General features: G+C 40.9%; 1 protein-coding gene across 2 annotated transcripts in view; it reads left to right on the top strand.

The window, feature by feature from the left end:
• Positions 1-1,147: 1,147 nt before the first annotated feature.
• Positions 1,148-11,190, top strand: part of LRP12 (LDL receptor related protein 12) — a 34,281-nt gene continuing 24,238 nt past the window's right edge. Inside the window, exon 1 of one of the 2 annotated variants that reach the window (XM_026703555.2) lies at positions 1,148-1,514. In XM_026703555.2, the coding sequence (XP_026559340.1) occupies positions 1,436-1,514 (79 nt within the window). In that variant the 5' untranslated portion in view covers positions 1,148-1,435. The remainder of the gene's footprint in view (positions 1,515-11,190) is intronic. The other variant, XM_087931612.1, reaches the window with a different exon arrangement.

Genomic DNA, 11,190 nt, shown 5'->3' with positions numbered 1-11,190 from the left:
GTAGACTGGCATAGAGGCCCTAAAGGCCTTCTAAACACCCAGTGCATTTTTATATTATTGTAAAGAAACTGTAAAAGGAGTTATTTATACAGATAGTCCTCAAGTTACACATTTTAGTGACCGTTCAAAGTTACAACACTGAAAAAAGTGACTTATGACCGTTTTCACACTTGTGACCATTGCAGAATCCCCATGGTTACATGATCAAAATTCAGCTGCTTGGCAACTGACTCTTATTTATGACCGATTGCAGTGATCACCTTTTGCAACCTTTATGGAGATTCTCAGTCATCCAGGTTATGGTTGTCCCTAAGGTGCTTTTTCAAGAGGCAACTAGACTTTCTGGTTTTTCTTTGAAGACATTTAGCTTCTTATCCAACTTGGATGAGAAGCGAAACATCTTCAAAGAAAAACCAGAAAGCCCAGTTGCTTCTTGAAAAAAAGCACCCGTGGGACTTTTGCAACCTTCTCACAAGCAACTGTCAATAGAGAAGCCATGTTCACTTAACAACCAGGTCACCAACTTACACCGCTGCAGTGATTCCCTGAACACCTACGGCAAGAAAGCTCGTCAAATGGGACAAAATTCACCTAACCAATGTGTCACTCAGCAACAGAACTGTTGGCCTCCATTGGGGGTCCTGCGTCGAGGACTACCTGTAGTTTATATAGCAAATTTGGAGGCTGCCCATCTCCCTCAGTGAGAGATTCTTCCTACGACCTGCGGACAACAGATGGGCCGGTGGGGTGGGGGAAGGATGACGGGCGCTGAAATCCAAGCCACCTGGAAGGCACCGGGAGGGGAAAGGCTGTCCCACACAGAAAGACCGGGACTCCCTTTCCAGGAGCAGCGCCCGAGGGCACAAAACGCGGGAACAGCAAGGCGCGACGCATCCCCGGGTTGGAAGGGCGCGTCTTAGGCTGACAGGACGGGCACCACCATCCCGGCGAGGCGGCTGAACGGAGAACCCAGACATCCAGACACGCGCCCCCGCTCTCTCGCCGGCCAAAGCCTTCCGCCACTGCTCCTCCTCTCCGGGAGGTGAAAAAGCTTAGGGTTTCCCCGCCCCGGCCAGCCCTTTTTCTTCCGAGAGGCAGCTGCTTCGGCTTTTGTCATGCGCAGCTGCGCCGGCAGAGCCCCTCCCGTCCCCGTCGGAGCAGAGCGCTCCGTAGACAGCCGAGGAAGCCGGCGGCGGGGGGAGCAGCAGTAGAGGCAACGGCGGGTGGCTCATGGCTCCCGGAGGCTGAGGGGGAGGAGGAGGAGGAGGAGGAAAGCGGGGCGCGCGCGCGGAGCGGCGGCGGGGGGAGGGGGGGGCTCTTCCCCGGCCAGGCGACGGCGAGGCCCTCCCGCTGCGAGGCTCGCGACGCAACTCCGGCTGGTCTCCTCCTCCTCCTCCTTCCTCCTCCCCCCTCCCTCCCCCCGCGCGGCGGTGTTATGGCCTCTTGCTGGGTCGCGGAAGGGTCCCTTGCTTGGAGGTCAGCGCAACTCCTGCTCCTCGTCGCCTCCTGTTGCGGTAGGTGATGTCCTTTGTATCCGCCCGGGAAGCCGGGCTGGTTGCTGGACGGAAACGCCGCTTCTCCTTTCGGCGACCCTCCCTCCTTCACCCCCCGAAGCCGGTGGGACGAGACTTCCTGGCCCGGCTTTTGTTTCCGAGGAAGTCTGGGACGGCGGCGGCGGCGGCGGCCCTGCCTGCCTTTCGTGCCCGGCTCTCCCGGGGCACCGGAGTCTCTGGCCGTCCCCGACTTTCCCAGGAACGGTGGTTTTCGCTGTGAACGAGTCAAAAAGCCTTCTGGGGTTTAAAGCAGGGCCTGGCCGCGCTGGAAGATTGCCCTTCTCGCCCTCCCTTTGAAATGGGGAATAGGGCTGTCAAGAGATGCAAGCCGGCCTTTGTTAGTGCTAAGACAATGGGAAGACCCCTGAAACTTCGGAAGGTGGGGGGGTTGTCTTGGTGCTACCCCGCCACCCCAAGACCTCTGTTTTCTGGACAGATTTGCATTAACCGCAAGCGCCTTCATCCCATTTCTGTCAGCAATTACAATGCAGTACCGGAAACGTCTCTCTCTGGTGCCCGTGAAGTTCAATGGAAGTTAAATCTTAGAAGTATATTTCTAGAGCATCAGCCTTTGCAGACTGTTTTAAGGTCATTTTATATAATTCCTTCCCTGAGTGGCCAAATCTCTGTGTGTGTGTGTGTGTGTGTTTATAGTATGTGTGTATGTGTGTGTATATACATATGTATGTGTATATATGTGTGTGTATATATATATATTTGTTTTCGTACAGAAGCCTGATGATGGCAGATGAGATTCTGCCAAAACATTGCTACAACTTTAAAAGCACAACTACAATGACGTGGAAAAATAACCGAACAAAACTGAATACCATATATATATATATATATATATATATATATATATATATATATATATATACACATATATATATACACATGCATACATACATACATACATACATACATACATACATATATATATACACACATATATATATACATATATATACACACATACGCACGCACACACACACACACCTACCTACCTACCTACCTGTATGGTATTCAGCTTATATATATTCTGCGTGGGTGGAGTGGGGTGCTAAATGTCAAATCATTTATTTATTTGCATCCTTAAATAAGGTAGCTGTTTTTTAGTTTTAGAATTTTGCCTGGGAGTCCTATAAACTCTAAAATTTCCCCAGTTCTGCATCTTAACTTGGTTTTGAAATAGGTTATTGGTATTTGGCAGGAATAGAGTTGGTTTACAGGTTCTGCAAACAGGAAGCTTTCTGCTAACAGTTTCAGAGCAACATTTTCAGCACTGAGCTTGGGAAGAAAGTTGATACTATATTTGTGAGGGTGGTCTCAAGGGAAGAAAGAGGCTGTTCACACAACTTGGCTAAATGTTGAATTGCAGTTTTTAAGAAACACTGCAATCTAATAGATTGTAACGGGTAAACAGCAGGTATGGCTTGAACCTTTGGAGGAGGAATTGATTTCTGTTATTAGGAGGTCAAAGGAAATACGTTTCAAAGCATGGCCTTTCTGTCAAGACTGCTTTCATCCAGATGTGAAAGATTTCATGACTGAATAATATAGAGACTACTCTTATATGAGTTTTTGGGCATCCTGTTCATTTCTCTTTATGAATAACACATGATTTAAAACTTATGTTTCCAGAGTGTCATTTGTACCTTTACAGAATAGAACTGTATATTAATTGGTTGCTATAACAGTTACTTTTCCACTGCGTAAAATCTGTATCCTTTCAGGGAATATAATCTAAATTCTGTGATATTTTCTTTTATTTTGCAATTTAATTACATCAAGATGATAAGATAAACAACCTTGAGTGCAAGACATTGAATAGAAACTGGAAATTAATAGATAATTATTTCCCCCATCCATGCATCACAGTAAGCCATGGTTAGTTTTAATCATGTTGTAATAGAAGAGTTCACTTACTGTATTAAGCCGAAAGTAAGCTAACCACATTATAAATTAATTTGATATGTGGATTCAATCTTGTCTGTCACTTTCTTGAAGCCAGAAGCCATAGCCCAATATATTTACTTGGTGGATTGCTGCCAAATACATAAATCAGCTTCTTCAACTTGGTACAAACCAAATACATTGAATTCAATCCTGTTAATTCCTAGGCAGTAAATTGGGGAAATCTGGCCTAGAATTTTGAGTAAGACTGCTGCTTACTAGAATTTAAGTGTATGCTAAATATCAAACTAATGTTTTTTGATTAGTTGAAAATTGTACATGCTATCTCACTAACAGCTAAAAACATTGATATATTGAACTATAATATTCATTATGCTTACCTTTATGTTAATGCTATAGATTTCACATAAACATTCTTTAATGTTCTAATGGTCAAAATTCTATTTTAGAAGGCATTTATTTCATTCTCAAGGATGAATATTAATATTTAGTGTTCTTAATTTCCAATATTTCTGCTTTCAAATTATGGAGGGACCAACTTTTTTGTGCTTTTACTCATATGAAGTTTTGGGCTGCCTTTAAACATTTTTATGCAGAATGTAAATATTTCTATTACTGTAGTTTACCAAATGATTAAAAGTAAAGGGTGTATTGTATGTGGTTGGGTTTTCCCTCTGCTTTTCAGGACTGCCAAAGTCTGGGGAAGTGAAAATAGTAGGCTTCTTGTTTATACATTTGCAAAAGATCTTATGTATTTACATGTCTAAATTGGCTTAATAGTAATTACTTCTTCTCAGAAAACACTTGTGTTTATAGTAAGCTCTCTAAAGAGCAAGTCTTGTGAGTATCTCTTAACCTCTTTGTTTCTATTTATCAAAAAATTGAAAGCATTCTTACTGTTAAATCTAACCTTGCATATTTCTGCAAATGATTTTTTTTTCCTGTAGGGAACATATTGTGAAACCTTACAAATTACATTATAAAAAATAATTTTATAAAAAATAATAATTTTATAAAAAATAATGTAATGTGCAGATCAAAAGAAATCCAACAACTGTACTATGTTGTTCAATGGGTGATCTATAAATCATATGATTAGAATTGGGGGTGGGGGGCAAAATTGTAGGAGTAATATTTGGATAGAGGAACATTGTAGTCTACTAGTAATACCAACACTCAAAACTAAGAACCAGTGGGAAATTGCCAATGGGAATAATTGCAAAATAGATGCTAGAAAATTAGAAAAGATAAGGAAGCAACATTAGCCCGAAATACTTACCAATGTTGACCAGTTACAATGTCCAAAAGCAATCTTAATCTAGAGATCATCAATTATTGTCTTTCTGGAAGCAGGTAATGAAAGTTTTAGGTTCTCTGCAGCATTGAATACAAGCAGTATATAATGGCATTGTTGTTGAGCTGAGTTTTATTTTAACTCTGAATAAGTTAGCAGAACGACTAATGACACATCAATATGTATTCATTGTTTCATATGATCTTACCCAGAAGTTATTATTCTGGTCTAGAATGTAGATAAAATTATCCAAGGTTTCCTAATTTTATGCTACTAGTATATCTAGTAGTACACTAAACCACTCTTTCTTTCAAAATCTTACTATCTAGGCTGTTTCCTCATTTTAATTGATCCAAACATCCTCAATACAATGAAAGCTTGTTTATGGAGTTCAGCATGGTGAACTTCACAAGCAGTGAAAGGTCATAAAATGATGCATGATGGCAACATTACCCAGACAACATAAATTACCAGGGAGTGGTCTTAGCAATTTAACATATTTGTGAGTAAATAACACCCCCTCCTTTAAACAAGGTTTAACTATAGTCTTTGGTAAATATCCAATGTAAATCTTTGCTTGAAGATTACATTCTATGCTTCTATTAAAAAGTTTGCTATGCTAAAGAAGTGAGATACCTTCCTACTTAACTTTATAAACCTGTATTGCTTTTGCAGTAATGATTCCTATGTATTTAATGTACAGTATTAGATATCCTAACAATGATTAAAGCTAATTCTGAGTCACATTTTTCAAACATTTTAGTCATCAGCATTGTAATTGACATACGCCACTTGTCAAACATTATGGGGAAGGTGGATGGGTAGGTTGAAGAAAATCTCAATAGCTGCTTTTGCTCCATGGCAATTCTAATTATGTCGTGCAGTGTGGCAGAGATTGCATTAAATGCCTTTTCAAGTTGTCTTGCCTTACCGCTTTCAGTGCTGGTGTTCTTGATGCTAAACAATGGAACAGCATGATGGCACACTTCAGGCATGGCTATATGGGCCCAGTGTTCGCTTTCTTCAATGTTCTTTGTCCTCCTCTTTTTTGCCATACTTAATATGCACTGTACCTCTTTCAAATAATGAACTGTGAGCCTGTCATGCTTTATCGGTTCTTATTTGGCCATGAAACCTGGTGTAAAGACCATGAGCCTAGCTATAAACACAGTTAACATGAAAATTATCCTCAGAAACCTCAGTAAAACTGCACAAAAGATTATTCCTTTCAAGGCTTTCTATTTTAGATCACATTTATGTTAGAGCTTGCATGGTTGCCTGTCATAAACAGAAGATCAAGATATAAAACTTCTTGCTGTCCATAAATACCAATATTTTAATTTGTAATTAAGTAAGCAACTTTGGGGACATAGGTATACTGTACATCTATCATTTCTTTGGCCTTTGGAGTATCTCTGCCAGGGCACAAATGAGCAAGTGCACACAAAAACATCCGCCTATATAACCATATAAATATGAATACACATTTATCCTGATTTCTCTGGACAAAAAAGAAGATAAAATTGCCAAATTTTTCTCTTAAAGTCTGGAAAAATAAGAGCAGCAACATTGTTCCCATTTTGGGGTTCCACTTTTTTTCTCTACTACCCTTTTCTTAACTTACCCCACTCAGTGTCCTCCTATTTTATACTTTTGTCTCCCCCTCCCCATTCTATACTTTTGTCTCTGCCTCATTTAAACCCACTTCCTGTTCACTCTACAAATGGTTGTTCAATCTGGTTGCCCTAGCTAACCAAAATGTCAACTGAAGACACCATTTCAAGATAGCTTGCATTTTCCCTAATGTACTGCTCTCTTGGAACACAGCCATTTATAACTCTTGAACTAAGAAAAATCTCTAACCTTGCAGAGCTACTAGGGATGTGCAGGGTGTGTAAGATTTGGGTGTTCAGTACCTTTTGTTCTATCTGTACCACGTTGGCTTGGAGCAGAGACTGGAGTATTTGTATTATGGGCATAAGAGCAACAAAGAGAATCCAGCAAATATAAGGAAGGTCCTAGAATCATGTAGGTAAAGGGCAGGTGGATCAGTTGGTTTATACCTATTTAGAATCAAGCTCAGTAGCAGAAGAAAGGAAGAGGCAAGTGGGCATGGAACAATTGGGGTTGACACAATTTGCAACTGCATAAAAAAGGGAAGGAACGTTCCGGAAAAAATGATGGGTGGATTAGCCCAGAGATCAGAGAAGGAGAGATATGTGAGGCACATCAGATTTGCTGTACTCAAAGTTTCCTAGAGGCAGTTCAGCCGAATAATGACTTGCCTAGAACAGGTCTGGTGAACCTCTGCTTGTTTGTGCAGAACACATTTTCTATTTTCTGCCCATCTCTAGAAGTTGCATTTGAGTTTGCTTGTCAGAAGGTCACAAAAGATGATCATGTGATCACAGGACACTGCAACTGTCATAAATGTGAGTCAGTGGTAAAGCTTCAAATGTAAATCAAGTGAGCATGGGGATGTTACAAGTGTGTCATAAGTGTGAAAAATGGTCGTGTCACTTTTTTCAGTGCTGTGGTAATTTCAAACCGTCACTAAAGGAACTGTTGTAAGTCAAGGACTACCTGTATATTACCTAGTTAAAAGTACAACTTTTTACCCCACGAATGGAGTCAAAGCTGCTTTGATTGATATCCACTTTGTTGTTCTTGATTGGTAAATATTTGAGGAAAGAAGCAGAGAAGAAATTTTACAAATTGTTTTTGTTTTAATTTCAAAACATCTAAATATATTAGAAATTATTAATTACAAATCAAATTCTACAAACTCTAAGAGAGTGATAAAATGAGAAGGTACTTTAGAGATCATTTAGTCCAATGTTTTGCAGATATAGGTTTGTCAACCTGCCTTGACTTATACATCATAATTGATTAGTAATAAAGCTATTGCTAATTTATCCCTTAAAAAGAAAAGGAAAACAAGGAAAAATTTCTTTTTCAACTTTCTACTATTTGGCAAAACTCTTGTCTATATAATTCTTTGTATAATTTTAGTCATGGAATACCTCTACTTCCAGTATCTAAAACTAGCATAATCCAGAAGAATCTAGACTATCCTTCTTGTAGAAACCTGTTTTTCTTTGTTAACTGTGATTAGTGTTAAGAATCTGGACAAATACATCCCTAAAATGAAAACCGAAAACATTTTCCACTTTTTCTTAAGTGTTCATCAGCTTTACTATTTTGATATACATAGTTTGAATATTAATATATAAAATATTCTATAGACCTAAAAATTGTCTGTGGACAGAATCTGATTTTTTTTAAAAATTTCAGACTTAAAAATACATTGCTCAAAAAAATAAACGGAACACAAAAATAAGACATCCTAGATCTGAAAGAATGAAATATTCTTATTAAATACTTTGTTCATTACATAGTTGAATGGGCTGAAAACAAAATCACACAAAAATTATCAATGGAAATCAAATTTAGTAACCCATGGAGGTCTGGATTTGGAGTTACACTCAAAATTAAAGGGGAAAAAAACACTACAGGCTGATCCAACTTTGATTTAATGTCCTTAAAACAAGTCAAAATGAGGGTCAGTAGTGTGTGTGGCCTCCACGTGCCTGTATGACCTCCCTACGATGCCTGGGCATGCTCCTGATGAGGTGGTGGATGGTCTCCTGAGGGATCTCCCACACCTGGACAAAAGCATCCCCCAGCTCCTGGACAGTCTGTGGTGCAACGTGGTGTTCGTAGATGGAGAGAGACATGATGTCCCAGATGTGCTCAGTTGGATTTGGGTCTGGGGAATGGGCGGGCCAGTCCATAGCATCAATGCCTTCGTCTTGCAGAAACTGCTGACACACTCCAGCCACATGAGGTCCAGCCAATGCATTGTCTTGCATTAGGAGGAACCCAGGGCCAACTGCACCAGCATATGGTCTCACAAGGGGTCTGAGGCTCTCATCTCGGTACCTAATGGCAGTCAGGCTACCTCTGGCGAGCACATGGAGGCCTGTGCGGTCCCCTAAAGATATGCCACCCCACACCATTACTGACCCACTGCCAAACCGGTCATGCTGGAGGATGTTGCAGGCAGCAGTTTTGGTCACCACATTATAAAAAAGATGTTGAGACTCTAGAAAAAGTACAGAGAAGAGCAACCAGGATGATTAGGGGACTGGAGACTAAACCATATGAACGGTTACAGGAACTGGGCATGGCTAGTCTAGTGAAGAGAAGGACCAGGGGAGACATGATAGCAGTGTTCCAATATTTGAAGGGCTGCCACAGGAGGGGGGTCAAGCTATTTTCTAAAGCGCCTATAGGCCAGATAAGGAATAATGGATGGAAACTGAACAAGGAGAGATTTAACCTGGAAATAAGGATAAACTTTCTGACAGTGAGAACAATCAACCAATGGAACAGCTTGCCCTTGGAAGTTGTGGGAGCTCCATCACTTGAGACCTTCAAGAAGAAATTGGACTGCCATTTGTCAGAAATGGTGTAGGGTCTCCTGCTTGGGTTGTGGGGTTGGACTAGATCAGCGGTCGCCAACCTTTTGGACCTCAAGAACCACCAAACTCATAATTTAAATCCCAGGGAGCACTAACCGGTTCTGTGGGTGTGGCTTGGTGATCATGTGACTGGCTGATCATGGCTTGTATGTAAACATAAATATTTATATAAATATTGAATTTTTTATAAAAAAGAGCAACATTACCCAAAAGCAGGCAGGCAGATTGAGTTGCTCACAGAATCATTCAGTGATCCAGTCTGTCACATAAATTTTGCTTACCGTGGGTCTGGACTAAATAATAGTCCTTCAGTCCTAAGGGAGGTTCGGCTGTGCTTAAAAGCAGAGCCGAACATCTAAAGACTAGCTAGAAAGCAAGAAATCCAACTGTTTCATGCTTTCTAGATAATCTAAATCTCTAAACAGCTGATGGTTGGGGGGGAAAGGTAAAATAGTAACTTAGCAGGCAAGTTTGCAGGGTAAGGAATGAATGGGTGGAGAGAGTTCCCGTGGGCCATGTGGGTGGCGCAGCCTTGTGTTCCTGTGCAGCCTGGATTAATTGCTTTGTGGAGGTGCTCTGGGGGGTGACATTTCTGCGTGGCCCACCAAAATTTTCTCACGGAGCATTAGTGGGCCATGGCCCACCAGTTGGCAACTGCTGGACTTGATGACCTATAAGGTCCCTTCCAACTCTGATTATCTGTTATCTGTTAAGCATTATTCAGGGTGCTGTTAACTATTGAGATTAGTGGGTATAGGAATGGCTACATTTGAAAGGATGACATGGATCAAAAATATAGGCTGAAACAATAACAGTCTGAAATATAAACATGGCAACACCGCTGAAAGCAAAAAGATTTAGAAAAGCTTGTTATTGAAATCAAAATGGGCTAAATGAAGTTTTAAATATTAAGACAAAGGTAATGTCAGTCTTAGTGAATTTGATAACAAAGAAGTGAATGTGACAGATAGTTTTCCTTTTTTTTAGAATAAACATGAGAACGTAAAAAGTCCACACACAGCTTCAAGGTTTAATCCGAACAGAGCGAATGACTTTGCTTCCTGCAAAGGTTTTTCTACCTTTGCACTTCCTTTATGCCTTAGGGGAGGGGCAATCATCTCCAAGCCTGAGTTGCTCCTTTTGTCTTAGCTGCTCTTGCCATGTAGCAGCTCTGCATACATGCGCACTGGGAACAGGCTCCTGCCAGACTGGAGGCTCTGGAGTCAGCACACAACTCCCAGATGGTCCTGGCCTCATCTCTGCATCGGATGCAGGACCCTTGTCCGAGTCCTCCCCAGACTCCCAGATTTGTCCCCGTTTTTCCCCACTGTCCGATTCCACTGCCATCTGCACAGGCTGCCGGTGAATCACAACAGTGAGAGCAAACCTCAAAATAGTTGAAATGATGATAAGGCATGGATTGGAAGATGGAAAAAGAAAAACATAGACACCTTCAAATTACCAGTTTGGAGATGGTTACTAAGAATACGGGCAGCAAGAAGAACCAGTTACTCAATCCTGAATCAAATAAAGACCAACTAATCTCTTGAGATGCTAATGAATAAGCAGAAACTCATATGCTAAGTATGTATTGCATGCAGATGATTGTGCTTGCCAAATCTGTTGGAAGTAGAAAAGAAAGGAAACAACAGATAATTATTGGAATATATTTGAAAGAGCTGCAAATCGTTACTGGAACAGGTAGAGATGGCATATGTTCATCCATGACATTACCAGTAGTCAAATTATAATCCTACACATAGATAGTACCATAATGGAGGTCCAGTTCACTTTTAGCATTGAAGGAATCCAATACAATCTACATGGAGTTACATTTTAAGGATTTTTATGTATAATTCATTCACTAAGTCTGGGGTTCAGCTGCCTTTTGACCCTGAAAAAACCTGGAATGGGGTAACATTCCTTTACATCTCCTCCCCTC

The sequence above is a fragment of the Pseudonaja textilis genome, chromosome 3 (genome assembly GCF_049901715.1).
Source record: "Pseudonaja textilis isolate UNSWEBS1 chromosome 3, rPseTex1.2, whole genome shotgun sequence".
Taxonomy (NCBI): domain Eukaryota; kingdom Metazoa; phylum Chordata; class Lepidosauria; order Squamata; family Elapidae; genus Pseudonaja; species Pseudonaja textilis.
Note: the sequence above shows the minus strand (reverse complement) of the source record. Positions and strands in the feature narration are given on the sequence as shown.